The sequence below is a fragment of the Cyprinodon tularosa genome, unplaced genomic scaffold (genome assembly GCF_016077235.1).
Source record: "Cyprinodon tularosa strain WSP-4 unplaced genomic scaffold, ASM1607723v1 ctg461, whole genome shotgun sequence".
In the NCBI taxonomy this organism is placed as follows: domain Eukaryota; kingdom Metazoa; phylum Chordata; class Actinopteri; order Cyprinodontiformes; family Cyprinodontidae; genus Cyprinodon; species Cyprinodon tularosa.
In genome coordinates, this window is record NW_024039187.1 from 41,428 (window position 1) to 59,240 (window position 17,813).

The 17,813-nt window shown below is 44.0% G+C and overlaps 1 protein-coding gene across 8 annotated transcripts in view; it reads right to left on the reverse strand.

Moving 5' to 3' along the window:
* ppp6r3 (protein phosphatase 6, regulatory subunit 3) overlaps positions 1 to 17,813 on the reverse strand; it is a 31,424-nt gene that overhangs the window by 565 nt on the left and 13,046 nt on the right. The window contains exons 11-25 of one of the 8 annotated variants that reach the window (XR_005282144.1): positions 17,624 to 17,773; positions 16,153 to 16,217; positions 15,948 to 16,063; positions 15,578 to 15,663; positions 15,421 to 15,507; positions 13,240 to 13,337; positions 9,800 to 9,854; positions 8,610 to 8,740; positions 8,400 to 8,515; positions 8,094 to 8,307; positions 7,916 to 8,013; positions 7,644 to 7,839; positions 5,590 to 5,607; positions 4,434 to 4,494; positions 911 to 982 (exon numbers count right to left, since the gene is read on the reverse strand). Coding sequence is in view for 6 of the 8 variants with exons in the window: in XM_038301120.1 (XP_038157048.1) it covers positions 911 to 982; positions 4,396 to 4,494; positions 5,590 to 5,607; positions 7,644 to 7,839; positions 7,916 to 8,013; positions 8,094 to 8,307; positions 8,400 to 8,515; positions 8,610 to 8,740; positions 9,800 to 9,854; positions 13,240 to 13,337; positions 15,421 to 15,507; positions 15,578 to 15,663; positions 15,948 to 16,063; positions 16,153 to 16,217; positions 17,624 to 17,773 (1,601 nt within the window). In the remaining 2 variants the exon portion in view is untranslated. Of the gene's footprint in view, positions 1 to 910; positions 983 to 4,395; positions 4,495 to 5,589; positions 5,608 to 7,643; positions 7,840 to 7,915; positions 8,014 to 8,093; positions 8,308 to 8,399; positions 8,516 to 8,609; positions 8,741 to 9,799; positions 9,855 to 13,239; positions 13,338 to 15,420; positions 15,508 to 15,577; positions 15,664 to 15,947; positions 16,064 to 16,152; positions 16,218 to 17,623; positions 17,774 to 17,813 lie in introns of all 8 variants that reach the window. The other 7 variants (XM_038301123.1, XM_038301122.1, XM_038301120.1 and 4 more) reach the window with 7 other exon arrangements.

Here is a 17,813-nt window from a genome sequence, read left to right on the forward strand (position 1 = left end):
TGCAGTGAGACGCTCCTCATGGCCAGCCAGTGGCTCTGTTAGAATTCATGGGCTGCGTCCTCAGAAGGCAGATTACGCCGCGGTCTGGTCGGATTCCAAGACTCCTCGTTATGAGGCCGACAAATGTGTCATTTTTGCCCGATTTCAAGGACGGGTCCACTGCATCCTATCTAGCCTATGATATCCCAGGATTCATTGCGAATCCAAGACGGCTGCTCTGTGATCAGAGGAAAAAGGGAAATGGCGCAGAATCCAGAAACAGGTCTAGTATAGTTTATTAACCAAAAGTGGACGTAGTAGTTTGGCTTTAACTCTGAAGCCCTTGGCATCGTCCTTCTGGACCCGTAACCTTTGCAGGGGTCCAGTTTGAGCTCCAGGCTGGATGGTTGAATTTCCACTTCCCCATGTTGTCCAGATCAAAAGTTAGCAGCGCATCAATCAAGGTATGACAACTGCATGGTTTTTATTGGTTCCGCTATCGGGACGGAACCAGTAATGGTTCCAGAGAGCCGTTCACTAAATGTAAAAAATTATCGATTTTAATATTTGATATGATTACAAAAAAATAATACTACTTATGGTGTGAAAACAGTCTTAAAACTTATGAAAGAATGAAGACTTTTAACACCAATTAAGGCCTTATTGTAGAATTCAATTAAGGGCTTTTTAAGGATTAGTGGGATGGCTGGAGGTTTTTGGATCTAAAACAGGTAATTTAACATTTTGAAGTGCGATGAAATTTTGCTATTAATTCTTTAAAAGGAAGCGTTCTTCGAAAGTCTTTACTGAGGCGTTTAGTCCCTCACATGTCAAAAACACACAAGTGTCCTGTATGGCATCCAGGATTTTATTTTATTTTTCCAAACATCCAAAATCAAAGAAATGGGAGCGATAATGAGGTCAGACTTACTTTGCCTCCTCTATGCTGGACATTTCTTTTAGAGGACCATTAGGAAGCTCCGCCACAGGCCGACACTTCTCACTGCCAAGAGAAAGACGTGTAACATCAGTGATACTAAACAACAACAGCACATCTAGATTAGCACACTACAAAAACTGGTCTGAAAATAAGTGTATTTTGCCCTTCATTTGAGTAAGTAAATAAGATGATCTGCCAATGGACTGAGTAGGTTTACCCTTAAAATAGGATAATTAAATAAAATACACTTAGAATAAGAGACTGCATGTGTTTCCTTTCTGATAAAGCTTATAGTTAGAGTGGCTCAGGTTATCCTGACAACACCTTTGTTTCTAGATGTTGGAGCTTGGCCTGTTTTTCAGTGTAGTCCTGTTTCTCTGACTGTGACTAACTGGATGTGTTCTCTTCATCCTCTGACATGGGAGCTGGCTCGGAGCTCGTCTGCCTGGCTGTGTGTTTCCTGGACGGGGCCGCCTGTGGAGCTGGTTGACAGTTGCCTTTTGTATCTATGCTTCTTTTTCTATGTCTGCTTCTGTCTCCTTGAACCCCAGCAGATGGCCGCTCACACTGAGCCTGGTTCTGCTGGAGGGGGTGCTGAGACACACTTATTATCAGCGTTCTGATGGCATTTTAGCCAAAGGATTTTGATCAAAAACATAATGTGCACAAATAAGGAATAGTTGTATTACTACTGGTTTGTGACGTCACGGTGCGGTATCGGCTGTTGATCAAGTCCCAGTGCTGTATCTGCTGTTTGTCACAACGCGCTATTATCCAAGTCATCTTGAAAACATTCTTCTTCCAAATGTTGGCTACATATTACGTGTTTTTTCTCTGGCCAGAAGTTTGATGGCAAACATCCAGCTGCCATGCACGTGGGCATTGTCAGTTTCACTATAGCTCTGGTGAATTTCAATGGTGAAGTCCTCTGGAAATCTTCAATAATTGTTGTTGATTGCAGATGTGTCTAGTAGTTCCCATTGATTTAGCTTGTAAAGCGGGGAGAATGGCGCTAGGCTTACCGCACCGTGACATCACTGCTGGAAGATGGCAGGAGGGAGGGGTTATATATTTGAGCAAAGATGGCCGCTCCCAGACTCAGTGATCGCCATGAAAATTATTTTTAGTTTTTTACTGATTAACGCTTAATTCATTAAATAACCGAGAACGTATTAGTTTTAGGTATAAATAATGATCCATTGATTATTCTTTGCTGACCGGACTTTTCCTTTACCACTGGAGGTTTTTTTTTTTAAGAGCATTTGGACCTATAGTAGTAGTAGAGACCCCAATGGAAAAAAAAGCACAGAAACTGGATTATGCATAATATAAAAAACAAAGAAAACCGAAATCTGTTGTAAGAACGATAAAGTTGTGTATTTAGCCTCAGTGCAGTCACATTCATGCATCACGCCATCTGTTTTTAAACTAGTGTGTTGTTGCTGAATTTAATTGGTTTAATCCCACATTGTTTCTGAGCTATTCTGGATTAGCCTCCATAAGTCAGCTGATCAAGAGTTTGTAGCCGACATAAAAAAGAAAACTGGTAACTCAGCTGTGGTGATGTTGATATAATGGGAGGTTTAGCTGGAATGTTAGGAGACCTGTGGTGACGTGCTGCATGAGCGGGACTGATCTGATCACTGTGATGCAGGCAGAGAAGCTCCTCTGCCTGCTCAGCCAGCTTACAGCCGGATCAGCCGTGTGAAATCCCACTATGAGCAGGGCCTAAGGTGAAGAGTTCTTTTATCTTAGCGTCAATCAGCTCAGAAAATGATCCTCTATCCGATCTTTTGGTTTTATGCCTTTAGGTTAAACACTCTGGAAGAGAGTAACAAGTTTATGTGGTCTTGCTCGAACTTGCCTCTCTGATCAGCTGCTCCTAGAGGCACCGAGGTTTTTCGCGTCGTTGCTCCTAGGCTAATGCTATGTTCAGACCGCAAGCAGCAGCTGCAGGAGAAGCAGCTGTTTTACATGCAAAGTCAATAGTTGACACGCATCAAGGTGCATTTAAAGGTCCTGCAGTGCGTTTAGAGCAGCAGCAGGAGCAGCACCTCATGAGCTTCTGAGGAGCCTCAGAAGCAGCAGCTGCTAGAATTGGAAAAACTGAACTTTATCTGCTGGACGAGGCGCCACATCAACCAATCAGAGAAGCTGATCTGGGAGCTGGCAAGGAGTCAGACACAGCACTGCTGATGCAGAGCGCTATGATCACTCCTCTGAAACAGTTTATTAACGCCTAAATTAACTTAAAATGTAGAAACCTGCCGGCAGAATATGTTCGCTTTTATTATCATGCTGCCTGCAGTTTATAGCGCAGACCTGAAAAACGCTAACATCTACTTCCAGCCGCCACCAACAGTAGGGGAAAACCCCCAAGACGGTGAGCGGGCCTGAGGCAGCTGCTGCTGGGGATTCCCAGTGACAGCGCAGGTATGTGGGGGTCTGAGCGGCTCCCACAGAGAAATAATCTTTGAAGGCAGGATGGTAATCTGGATGAACTGACTGCACAGACCATGTTTTCAGGAGGACTTTCTCACTTCAACATAGATTCAAACTACTTTCTACCCACTGATCACAGCAAATATAGCTGCCATTGTTCCAGGCAAAGAAAGGATAGAGTAGCTCCGCCCAACGCGCATCAGAACCACTTTAACACCGCACAGCTAGAGCAGTAAAGATGCTTCACCCGCCCTTCAGAACTAAACTGGTACAAGCATCAAAAACTTACAATGAGGCTCCAGCTTAATTAAGTTAATGAATTTACTTAAAATGTGTCCCACTTCTTTCAGAGATAGAAATTTAGTGCATGGACCTACTGGGTTGTGACCTGTGTGGGCGAAATGGGATCACATTATAGGGATACATTTTGTGAATATTAATTTATGACTGTGTTGGATAAATATGTCTTAGTATTCACAAACTGCATGTACAAAAGGAGAAAGAAAATTCAATAAAAAGAGAATGATAAAAAAAACTTGTACAAGCATGAAAAGTGAAGCTGCACGTGCGTTTTTGCTGCTTCTGCTGCGTGCGGTCTGAACGTAACATAAGGAATGAGCTTCCCGTTGAAATTAGACCAGCCCCTTTAAAGCTCTAAAAACACATTTTTATTCTTCATATTTCAACGCAAAAAATCTAGTTTAGCTTCAACTTTGTTTTAAAGATTCTATGATATTTTGAGCAGCCCTTTGTCCAGACCATGATTGTTGTACTTTCTAAATAAATGAAATAAAAGTGGAGTTTATTTAAATCAGTTTGACCAACAGGTTTGACACAATCGATTAAACAGTTGAAACACCTGGAAACAAAGTGTTAGACATAGATTTCTAAACCTTTCCCACAGTTTACTGCTAAATCCTCCATGATAAACAGTATTTTATGGTGGAGGTTTGATTGTTACTAATAATGCCAGGCTGTTCTTGTGTGTGTGTGGGTGGGTGTGTGTGTGGTGAGTTAAAGGACTCATGTCTGACCCCGTGTTCGGAGAGCCGGCTGTAGCTAAGCTGTTTACCGCTGAATCCACACGCTCCACCACCGAGTGTTTCTCTGCAGAAGCCAGCTTCTCTTCATCGCTGAAACAGACGAGGACACGCATTAGGAAGGGACGCGTGCCGCGCCGCCGTCACCACAACACACACAGAACACAGCCAGATTTGAGACTGGAAGCATGCTGGACTGACAAAACAGTCAACAAAGGGTGATGGGATGGAGATGGGGAGAATCTAGGAACACTCAAATGTACAGCAAATGGAGAAGGTCGATTGTTTGGAAGGTTTCGATTGGTTGCTCTGTAAGCAAACATGGAGATCGCTTTTAGACACAGATTGGACCGAAACAGATTGGATCAGCCGTCAGTCTTGCTTTATCTCAGAGAACCACCAAAGATCTTGATGAGGACTCAATCAAAGCAAAACACCAACAAACATCCAACGAGGTAATGGCTGCCTGGCAGGCTCAGCAGAAGCTCTCCGTTCTTTAAAGGTCTAAGCTAAAGCAGAGTTCATAAGGGTCAACTATTCTACAAGAAAATCTTTACAGATTTATTTCCACCTCAGACTGGAATGAACCTCGCAGTCCCACGTTCCAGTCACAGTCAGGAGCCGCTAGGCTAGCTCGACGTACTGCTAACCGACTGCCAGGCCGTGCTGAAATATCTGATAATATAGTATTAATAGAAGCTACATTAATGGCAGACTGAAAAGGAATCCAGTAATGGCTCCCGTTTATTGAACAGGACGCCCACTGTGGCCTTTATGAGCAAACATTTGCCTTTTTTACCAAATCATCAATCACAGCATAAGGACGGATTCTTTTAAAGCGGGAAGAAAATGACGAGTCGTTCATAAATCAGCATTTTAACGATGGTTAAATGTCAAGGATTCAGGTGGAGTTCAGAAACTCGCTACCTGTGCCGTTGCACTTTGGTGCTCCTGCTGCCTCAGCAGATGAGAAAAAAGCCAAATAAACAATAAAAAACATGAAACCAAAACTAACTAAACACTTTGACACAGCTTTGGTAGAAACATGCAGAATGGAGAGAATGAAAATGACAACAGAAAGAAAAACAACAAACGCAAAATAGAAACTGGGAAAAGACAAGTTGGTGGTTGACGTGACAACAAGACTACATTACGGCTGCAGGCTCGTCTCTGATTGGCTGTACATACCGATAAGATTTCAACACTCTGAAGACCACACCCACAACGCACAGCAAGAGAGAGAGGGTTGCTCGTTAAATATCATGATACTGAGGTTCACTGAGACATAAGACAGCATCAACAACAGGACACTGGGACAGAGGAGCGAGAGGAAACGCGGCTTCTTCACCGCCGTTTAGCGGGTTAGCAGCCTTCCATTGGTGTTAAAACAGGGCTTATAGGAGACCAGACAGCTTCAGTTAAATAAATAAAAAAACTGAACAGGAGGGGACTGATGTTGGACCTGATAGGAAATGTAAAGATTTTGCTCCTGCAGCTCCGCTAACCTGCAGCCGGTTAGATCATCAGCCCAGTAGTCGGCCATTGGCTCACAAGAATCGATGCATTAGCATCCCTCCATTTGCTATCCATCTTTAATGTTTGCTCTCATTCATTAATGGTTATTTTTTTAATGGAGACCCGTGTAAAATGTTTTTAACATGTAAAAGGAGGAAGAAAAGCTTCAGCATATCTGGAATCCGTTAAGCCGGGCGTACACCGTACCAGTTTTTGCCCTTTTTGGGCCAATTCTTCAGTCGTGGGAGTATCTTTCTGGATCGGGCAGACTGTCAGCCTCCTCCAGGGGATAATGAGGGGCCATTAGCCTCTCATGACTGCCTCCCCATCAGGAATCATAAGGACGGGAGAAAATTAAAAATGTTGGAAATTCAGTCGGCCGTCGTGAGCAAATCCTGCCGCTGAAGCAGAGCTACGAGCCGATTTACGCTAGAAAAACCATCGAGAAATACGTACAAAATTCTTACAATTAATTGTATTTATCCTTAAAGGTATTAAAGAGGATTTTTCTCACAATTTAAGTGTCCAGATCATTCGAAAATGACTTAATTGATAGATGGCATTCTTGCACTTATGGCTCACCCAAAAAAAAAGAAAGAATGTAATCCATAAATTCTTGCTGTGGTGACGCCTACACACCATTAGCCAATCCTCTTTGGCTATTGGTGGAAGTGTGTTGGCTACTTGTTTGTCAATTCAACATTTTGTGTACGCTCCGCCATTAAGTTTTTATGTAGGCTCCAAGCGTAACTGTTTGACTAAGCTGTTTGACTAGCGGTCCGCCATTATGCCGAAGCGTGAAGACTTTCTACGCTTTTTTGCTGCAGCAGCTTTTTTTGTTCTTCCCCCCACACGAGCCTCAGCGGGAAAAGAAAGCCTTTTTTCAAAGCTAGGGTGATTAGCAAGACGGTTAGCATTAGCTATAAGGATCAAACTTTTCTGATGGTAAAAACTGACTTTATGGGGATTTTCTCATCATTGGATGTTTTTATCAGGAATATGCTGGATTACTTTTTAATCGGTGGACCCTTACAGACAAATGGAATTTAAACAATCTAAGATTGGATTTATAATCTGGCCTCAGGAATGCTTCGGAGGCAGGAAGTCAGAGCTTTTTCTGATTTAGAATTCTGATTTAACATGCTGCTATATCTTTATCTTTATTTGCTTCGCTGATCACGGTGTCCATAAATTGAACTTGGCATTTGAACTGTGGAGAATCTAAGGATGTATAACATTTCCAACAAGTTTAAAGTGTCTTAGTTTCCTCAATAAAAAAAAAAAGAAAAGCCACTTGTTTTAAGAAAAAAAAAAGTACTTGGATGTTAATTTTTTGCAGCGTACCAGTACGGTACAACGGTTCAAAAACTTCTTCCAGATGTACACACTACAACAATTGAAAATATTGTACAGTGTATGCCCGGCTCCATACTTATGCTAAAATAAATGTAGGACTAACTGATCCCTTCAGTGTTGGACTAACTGTCACATTATAAGGAAAGGAAACTATGAAGTGTCCAAAGGCTGTTTGAGGAGCTGGACTTCAGGTCAACCTAAGCCTAAAATGCTGCAGAAGGTAAAACTGGTTAGAGAAGGCTTTGTAGTCTAAACAGCAGCAATCAGGGGAGGGGGGAGACGGGACGGGACATACGGCAGGCATCAAACGTCAGTCAGCAGCTTTAGAGGTGACCATGTATTAGCAGTGAGTGTGGATGCGCCGGGCGAACCTCTTGAAAACGGCGGTCTCAGTCTTGGCGTCGACTGTGAGGCTGACGGTTTCCTTCATGGAACCGTTGATGACTGTCTCTGTGATGCTCCGCTGCTCCAAGCAGGACGTTTCTTCCACTGCCGTAGATCCCTCGCAGTCCTTCGACGATGAAGACGATGGGGGGGCCGCGTCAGCGCATAGCCAACCGTCGCATTCTGACAGAGCAAAGCAACCAGCTCGGTCACAACACTGCAGGCGGACGGCAACAGACGTTGCTGTATGCAAACTCACCTTCAGGACGCATCGGTGCATTAACCCCCAGTGGGTCTACTGTTTCTATGCTGGTTTCCATGGCAACGGGAGAGTTGCACCTCAAAGGGTCTTTGGGACTAAAAAACAGAAAGAAAAGGTTCAGATTTTAAGGCGATGGCAGTTAGAGAAGCAGGTAGAGGCGGTGGCGGCAGCGTACCACACGGGAGAGAAGCTGGAGAAGTCGGCCCAGCCCGTCTCTGCGCTGGCTGGTGCAGCAGGTGCGGGAGCAGAGCTCCACGCCGCTTCTGGGGGAACATCTGTGCTAGAAGACAGAGGGGAGGACGCATCGGGGTCGCTGGGGCTGGAGACGGGAGCTGCTGCCATCCCCGTATCCATAGGCACGTCGTCGAAGTTGGCCGTCCACACTGGAGCTTCAGAGACAGACATTCGGTCCAAACTTCAAATGCTGCATGACAAAGCGAGGCCACGCATTCCTAACCTGAGTAACGACTGCTTCCCCCACCTGTGTCCACCTCCATGCGGTCGTCAGTGGCGGGGTTGCAGGGTTCAAAAGGATCCCTCTTGGTGTCTTCTTCCTCTGAGTCCGTGCTCTCCTCGCTGTCGGTGCTGCCTGAACTCCTGGAAGGACCCACAGAATGCTGAGGTCCGCCTCCACGCGGCGCCAAGTACACAAACCAGCTGCGTTCAGCAGGCCCTGAGTTTACCAGCTTACCTCGGGCGCCTCTGCGCCTCTGGAGCGAAGGTGACATCTTTTTCATTCCAGATGTCCTCCTCGTCTGAACCAGCATCTTCAAACTGCTGGATTTTTTCCTTGCAGCGGGCCTCAAACAAGGCTATATTAGCCTGGGGAGAAAAAAAAAGCAGCAGGGCAGCATCAGCATCCAGGCTAAAGGTCCACGGCTTCTACTGACCTTAAACTGCTCTGTTAAAGAATAAATCTAGAAAAAGGAAAAACCTTCAGTTTTCATTTGGGCCTACTTTCAGTTAGTGGAATATAAACCAATGCAGCAGAGTTATAATAATGTTTATATTTTCCGTGACGTGCAGGTCTTTGTTCAATAAAAAGAACAAAAGACGTGAAAAAACATAGGATGCTAGGATTACACCCATGCTACGAGGAAGCAGCATCCATCTCCTCCAAGGCTGAGCAGACTAAGGACTTCAAACAACCAATTTAAAAAACTTTTTTGTTTTTTTTATTTTGTATAAAAACAAAACCAAAACAAGGTTTTGTTGGACTACTGTATAAATCCTGGAACTCAACGCTATTTATGTAATTTTGTAATTAAAAGCTTCCTGGATGTAAAGGGAAACGTCTTTTAACTTGGAAATAAAAGTCCAGTGGATTGCTTTTAATTTTTTTGGAATGACTATGACCTGGATGACTGAGAATCTTCACCAACATTTATATTTTGTAGCAAAAAAAACAAACCAAAAAAACAAAAAAGAATTACAAAGTCATCCCAGGAATAAAAATCTCCTTTAAAGACTCAGTCTCATCCATTAGCAGCCTTTCAAAATTTCCCCACTTTTCCTTGGCTGATCCCCTACAATTCCTTTTTAAACATCAATCTTTATACTAAAATATTCTTTTTTGTCAAGATTTGTGGACATTAAGATCTAAAGAGTAGCGCCATTCCCTGGTCAGACCCTGTAATTCAGTGAAAGGGTGGAGTCAGAGTAAAAAAAAATGTGCAAGAGGGAGTCACTGCAGAGGCTGGAAGTTGGAGGGGATTTTGCTGCCATTCAACAGGCGTTTGACAGAAGGGCCATTTTGAATGGCTGCTACTGTAGTATTAGTTCAGAGGCCCACTGTCCTAACATCTGCAGCTGTTTAGGTACGATCCCCCATCCTAACCTGAATAAATACGACTACGTAGGATAGATATTCGGAATACTTACACTTTCATTTGTATTTAGGGAAAAGTTGATGTCTGATATTCTATCAAAGGGAATCCTGTAGGATTAAAAGGAGAAGTTTTAGGAATCACCAAGGCAACACAATGATAAGTGCATGAAAACATTTCAGGTAAAACGTTTTGACGTCAAATGTACAGCAACAACGACAGAAGTGAGAACTAGCTAGCCATGCGCCGTTCCACACTCTTCCACTTTTTTTCTAGGAAGTTTTCATAACCTGCTCTCTACATGCAAGCAGGCTATGCTTGAATGTAAACATGTCCACCCTAAAGGGCAACTGGAGGTCAGTGTAAGGCAGGTTTCCCCAAAGTGGGCCCTCGACGGATGCCGACCTGCAGGTTTTGCAGGTTTTAGAGGTTTTCTGGTTCAGCTCAGCTAATTCTGATGATTGGAGTTAAGCAAAAGCCTGATAATCAGTAATCAATAGAAATCAGCTGTGCTGAAGGAAGGAAACCTGTAAAACCTGCAGGATGGTGGCCCTAGAGGGCCCACTTTGTGAGTGTGGTATAATGTGAGAAAAGGTGAAGGGCTCAAACTGATGGAGGACTTTCCTCCAGTGCAGCAGATTTCTAACCCAAATGACATCTATTAGAAGTTAACAGATGGCCCTAAGGGCCCACTTTCATGAATGCCCAAACTACAATTTTCTTCAACATAAGAACCGAAACAGATGTTCAGATCAGAATATCTCCAGAACTAACCACCATAAAATATGCCCTTAAAGGGATAGTTCGGTATTTTTGACATTAATCTGTATGGCATCCCCATCACCAGTGGCATGCAATCACACTGACTTACCCCTGGCAGCGTCCTGTGAGCGTCCTAGCTCCTAGCTGGGCGGACCGAGACATGCATCTGGCTGTTGTTGAGCTCGCTGTCTGAATGACGGCGCGCACTGATACGAACAGAGAGAAAATAGGACCAATTGATAACGACGTGTGACTTTTTCCACTACAATGTTTTTGGGATGCAAAAATATCACTCTTTTGAACACATAATGTTTTGGGAAGAGAAAAGTTTTATTTCGCTGGTCCTAAAAACCTGCCGGACTACTTTCGGCTTGACCAAAACTGGACGATAACTCTGCTCACAGGACGCTGCCAGGGGTAAGTCAGTGTGATTGCATGCCGCTGGTGATGGGGATGCCATACAGATTCATGTCAAAAATACCGAACTATCCCTTTAAACCCAGAAAGCACCATTTCTACCACCCAGTAGGGGGCATTGTTCCACATCATCATTAGTACTGCTAGAAATGCTAATATCTACGACTTGAGATGAATCCCAACAGGAAGTGAACCACAGGAGGTGGAGCAGACATGCAGAGACGGTTAAGCCTGGAAGTGATGAGGATCAACTGCTGGCAATTACTCCATCAAGGCAAGTCGCTTCATTTGGGGAAATTACTAACAAGTGTTTCCTGGTTTCAAACAGTTTAAATTATCAAAGCTTAAAGAAACGTTGCAGGAGAGCGGCTGTGAAGGATTGTGACTTCCCTGATCTGGAATAAAACAAAGTACAATAATATTAACAGCCCAACTGGCCCCATAGGAACCTGGGCTTTTATTTTGAAAGGAGCTCAATTCTCCCCAGATAAAGAACTTCCTGCTGAACTTTTATGTATGACTCTGCTCCTAAACATCTCAGACTGCTGGGCTGCAGGTACTGATCAGAGATCAGCAGGTTAAAAACGCCCTGATGGATCAAGCTGAACCGGTTTGCCAGTTTACCCACAGAAAAAAAGGGATTAGCTTCTAGACTAGAAGCTTAATGTGAGTGATTGCTGAAGAGTCAATGAGTCGATGCAATCAACTGGTTTTCCTTAGATAGAAAACTTTGAATCAATCTTACTGGATGATCTGGTGAACTGGAAAGTGACCTGAGATGACATGATGTGAATTGGAGCTATAGAAATAAACTAGGGGTGGAACGGTTCACAAAATCCACGGTTTGGTTCGATTCACGGTTTCTGGTCACGGTTTTCGGTTCGATTTGATACACGTTACAACGAAATCCCATAAAAAATTATGAAATTAATGAAAAAATCCCCCCAAAAATAATGGATTGTAATTATTTTAAATGATCCGCGGAAACCCTGGATCATTTCCGTATGTTTTGCTGCTTTGAATTTAATCATCTGGCGCATGCTCTCTAACCTAACAATGCCGGAGCGAGACATGCATCTGGCTGTTGTCAGGTTACATGCTCTCTACCATCTCCAAGGAACTAAGAGGGGAGTGGACGGGAGCCACAGAGGAGGCTGTAGGCTTTGCTTTGAGCAGCCGGTCTGGAGCGCAGCGGGGCGGAGCGGGGGTTGCTGACGGAGTATGAGGGATTTCGGGGTTAGCATGACATGTTGCTGTTAGCATAAACAAAACGTGTTGCACAATGCTTGCACACTGTTGCACTTTTATCCACAACTTTCTTTCCGCCGTCATCGTAGGTCACTCTAAATGCAAAGCGCTCCCATACAGCAGACCTATAAAGTGCTGCTGGCGCGTCTTCCAACTCCTGTTCTTTCCCACTCGCCAGTCCGACACAATTCTCCACAACAACTGATTTTTTTCCCTGCTACACCCGGCTAAGCTGCTTCGCTTCTTCTTCTTCTTGTTTACTACTGGCAGTTGGCTTTGGTCGCAGTACCGCCACCTTCTGCTCTGGAGTGTAATCGCTTCCTCTATGAGAAAAAGGAGCAGCGCATGAACCGAACGAAACACACGCGAACCGAACCGAGACAGTCGAACCGAACGATTCTGACTGTTTTCATAAATCGTCCCATCCCTAAAATAAACTGAATAGAATTTTGGTATCCATGTTGTTTGGAGTTTGGAGCTACCTCAACTACAAATATGGAAATGAGTAGCACAGCAAAAGGGCTCCACAGCTCTACATGCTAGAGTGGTGGTGCAGAGGTAGTCATTGTCCCATATATTTTTTTTAAATAAACTTTTTTGTTTTTCTAAAATTGACAATGAGAACTGAAAGATCGGTATTATATCAGGCAGACGAAAATCACGATATACTGCAAAACTGAATTTCATCCACATCCCTAGAACGGATTGAGATAGCTTATTTTGATTACTGTTGATCTCATGAAGCAGCAGAAGGAAACAGGAGGCCAATCCTCTAAGTCGGAAGTGTTGCTAACCCACCAATCAGCTGCCAGCTCTCCCCACCACACAGACCCAGTCACCCCAACACAGAAAAATAAGCTCCAGACAGCAAAAGACAGGCGAAGCAGTGAATACGCTCTCTGTTCAGCTTAATCCCCACAGAGTCCACTTAGGAACTCCTATATCAATAGAGAGGGGCTCTTAGATGGTGTCATAAAGATGGATGACTGAACGGAGCGTTTCCACCAGGTTCGGACTGTCTTTGGCGTCACAGACAGACAGTAACAGTCATGCAGGATGAATACTTACTCTGCAACGTCATCCTGGTCAGCGAACTCTTCGTCATTGAAGCCAAACTGCTCAATAAAATTGGACGTCATTTGTTGCATCTGATAATCAGAAAAGGCCTGGCGAGACCCAGGACCAACGATAATGATATAGTCGTAGCTCTACACACAGCTAGACATTATTTGCAGGACAAAACTTTACAAATGTGGAAATGTGTCACAGAAAATGTTAAAAAAAAGACAGGTGCACAGTACAAGAACATTTCCAGCAGCTGGAGAAACCTGGCTGGGAAAGAAAAGGAAATCATCTAAACTCTGTGGGCAGAGGACTTCCTGAAGCGTCACAAAGGCTGCTTCGTTTCAGACTCTGAGGAGTTTGATAACAAACGGAAAGCTGGGGCTGAAGTGGGATTTAAAATGTGGCTTCGAGCTCCATGATGCTTTCCGGTTTCCCCTGATCAGTGTATAGCTGATTTCCCAGGCTGGGTTTAACAAATAGGGATGGGAGAGTGATGGATCAACCTCCTGCAGCAGTGTAAATCTAAATGGTTCGCTTCTTTTCCACACCTGCTTCTTGTTTTGAACTTTTAAACCCAGCGGTTTCATCGTACATTTTGAGCAGTAGCTGCGTGTAACGATGGAAAAATATCGCACAGTGTATGCCCGGCTTTAGAGATCTGCTGACTCTGATTACATAGTTATATTTCATTAATAATATGGTTAAAGTTATCTCAGGTAACAGCGTTATCAGCAGAGCTTTGAGCTGAATGTAGCTCTGAAGGTGAGATCATTACACTACCAATGATTTGAAGTGTTTATAAACCGATTTCTGAGGGGAATCAGTAAGTTATGGAGGATACTATCAGCAATGGGCTGTCCTGTCTGAGGCCCAGTACAAACGGAGACCAAGGCCGGTCTCGAGTTCTACATCCTACTGATCGTCTCACCTGGTTTTCTTTGCATCTAATGAAGGAAATTAAATTTTTAAGTTTTTTCATTCAACGCTCATATTTATGCTGACTGTATAAATATTACTAGATAACAGTCCAGGAAACGTGATCCTCAGTCTGCAGGTGTGGTCTGTTACCTGCAAACTCCACTTTGCTCTTCATCAGCCTGAACGACCTGCTCTGCTCCAGACTGGCATGGAGTCGCAGCAGCAGGCAGCGGGACTATGGAGCCGACCGGGCCCTGGAGCTGAGGGCTCCTATCAGTTCACTTTCACTGCAGCATGACCTGGTTTCTCATCTTAAAGGACTGGTGTTCTGTCAGCTCAACATACCCTTAGTAATAAGCATGACGCGCATGATCGTTATTAGCGGCCATCAGTCCCATAGAAGGGCTTCAGATTGTACCAGTAGGCTCAGCAGGCTGTTATCACTGAGCAAATTCTTACCCTAAAGTTATATCTTTATGTCCGTGGAATTAATCTGTTCAAGTGTAATCTGAAAATGATTTCAGTAGTTCCTCATGTGCTGTAAATATAAATAAAATGATCCGCATGCTGCTCATATTTGAAAAGAACTAAAACAAATAAATCTCATATCCTGTCACTGAGTTGTAGAATCCTCTCCCTATAAATATTTAATTCTCTGTGAAAGAATGCTGATCATTCTTTGATAAGATCCTCATCAAGTGGACATGCATTTTTTTTTAAGCTAATGTGTGTAGTGAACCTAATGAAGGATTTTTGTTGTTTTATGCACAAAACTATGACAAACACCTGACTAAATCGGGAAATAAAACAGAGTGACTGGATGAAAGGAGAGTGGAGGAAGAAGACTCTAATGCATGTTGCTATGGGTATGATGGACTGACAGAACACCAGTTCTAGCTAGATGACCTGCTGCAGTCTGAGGGACATGTCACTGTCCCATCCCGGTTCTGACCCACTTCCACCTAAATCAGTGGTTCTAAACCCCTGTTCCTCAGGGACTCTGTCCCGCATGTTGCATCACACCAGAAAAGAATAGATGGTTCCCAGGTTTCTGCAGCACCTGATAGCAGAGGAGGAGCCACCATTTGACTCAGCTGTGCTGCATCTATAACATGCAGGGCAGAGGTCCCTGAGGATCAGGGTTGGAATCACAGACTTAAATCCTAACCAATAGTCAGGAGGTCTGTGTGGATAGATCATTACAACAGTTTCTGACATATCTAGATGTGCGGCTCTACAATGGGGGGGTATTTGAGTGCGTCTTACTTGTTGGATTGAAGAGTCCGGGTGAAAGCCGCCATCTTTAAAGTCCACCTCATCATCGCTGGAAGAATGGATGTGATGAGTGTTGACCTGAAACGGATCAGAACCTTTAGAGTCTGGAACTAAAAGCAGAACCAGGATGAGGAGGTCAGGAGCTCACCAGGTCCACTGTGTTTCTTTTGTTTGTGTCGGCGAGCTGGCCTGAAATGAAGGCCTCCCAGTTGTCCCTGTCCTCAGCTGGCAGCTCTGTCACACACAGCAACGCCGGCGGTTAGCTCCAAAAACAGCCCAGTTATTCAGCCTCAACAGCCAGTTTACCATTGGTCACAATTTAACTGAGGAAGTTAATGAAATCACATTCTTATCCTATTTCTAGAGGAATCAACCTTCCCAGGCACAGGAACCTTCTGAGAAAATTTCAGAGGAGATTCCCTTGCATAAACTGGACCTTTTACTGGTCCAACTGGAAGCTACACTGGTTTATCCTGGAGGTAGAATTCAGCTATAAACTCAAACAGATGACTCCTTACCAGAGATGAGTCCCTGTATCTGTGGGCCGTTAGGACCTTTGTCGCTATTATGAACTACAGAATTAGCTATCCTGGTGAGGTGACCCATGTAGCCTCGCCGCCGGCCGCCCTCTGCTCTGAAACACACACAGAAGGGCAGGATTAGGGGAAGACAGGAGCGTTGGTGGAGGCCGCTCTGCTCGGTCCGATCAACGAGGAGGCTTACTGTTCTTTCTCGTTGGAGCGCCACGCCTCCACGATTCTTTGGATCAGCTGACAGGCTTGAAACAGCTGGAGGAAAACAAACAACGGTTTATAAAGCAGCTGACAGTCTGGAAGTCAGCCAGTCGTCACAAAGGAAATAAAATAAGAAGTAAAGCAGTTTGGTTTCAGCACAAACTGCCCTTTAGAAACCGTGCAGAGAACGGTCTGGGGCTCCATTTGTAAGGGGTATGGAAGTGATCAAAAACGCTAACTTGCTCTAAAAAAGGGTTTATAATAAATGGCATCAAAAGAGCGTGGTGCGACATGGGATGATGCAGAGACCCAGGCTCTCATTGAAATTTGGGTGCAGGACTCTTATCCAGGACTCTTATCCAGGCATAAGTTCCTGAATGTTATGGGCACCGCCACTTTTGTTTGCGTAATTCCCGCTGTGAGAGCTGTAGTATCGTGGACCGCCAATCAGACATGGGCAATGTGGAGTCAACAAGTCATCTCCATGTCATGTATTTAATCTACCCAGCCAATTAACCAGGTGAGTCCAATCTGCACAGGTTAATTCATGGTGAAGATTGGACTCACCTGCTTCAGTGGCTGGGTAGAACAAATACATGACATGGAGATGACTTGTTGACTCCACATTGCCCATGTCTGCCGCCAATAGGAGGCGAGAATCCGTGCTAGCGTGATGTTTAAAAGGTCGTAAGGAACCGAACTCGGCACGGATCGGTTTCAGAGGGCTATTGGAAATGGGGCAATTGAGGCACTTTTAAAGCTTTTGCTAAAACATTTATTTACAGTTCTTAACCTGAAAGGAGAAAAATTAGTTTCAGTGTTAGTGAAGCAAAAACACGACTTTCTAATATACATTTCTTCACACTGAGCCTGGTTCTGTTGGAGGTTTTTCCTCTCCACTCTCCCTACAAGCATGCTTAGTGTGAGGGATTGCTGAAGAGTCAATGAGTCGATGCAATCAGCTGGTTTTCCTTAGATAGAAAACTTTAAATAAATAAGACTGGATGATCTGGTGAACTGGAAAGTGACCTGAGATGACATGATGTGAATTGGAGCTATAGAAATAAACTGAATAGAATTGAAATCTAAATACTTTTTCCGATTTCTTTGGAGAGTTTGCCATATGGCATTGTTTTCACAGCTCTTGTCCAAACAGACCTCAGATGCGTCCCTGCTTCTTCCTTCAGAGGACGTCACGACTCAGATAGTACACATAGTGTCATTTGTAAACAGGGACTTGGGAAAAATGCAAACTATAAAAATATGGGAGGATCTCAGAAATATACAATATTCTATCATTAATATGCATCTAACCATTAACAAACACAAAGCTAACGACAAGTAAGGCTTTGATCTAAAAAACAACACCTACAGAGTCTGGTTTGAAACTGGATTTTAAAAACCTCTCAATCATAAGTTTAGCTGAACCGAAGACGCGGAAGAGCCAGAGAAGATCTTACATGTCTGATGAGGGCGCTCTCCGGCGCCGTGCCCTGCTCCCCATCCAGCTGGCCGTCTGTGGGAGCCGGAGGCATGGCCAGAATCATTGCTGTGCAGATTTCCACCTGAATATGGAGGAAGTTGTTCCAGATGTATTTGAAATACATATCCTGGCAGAGAGAGCAGAAAACAGAGCGTTTAGCAGCGATT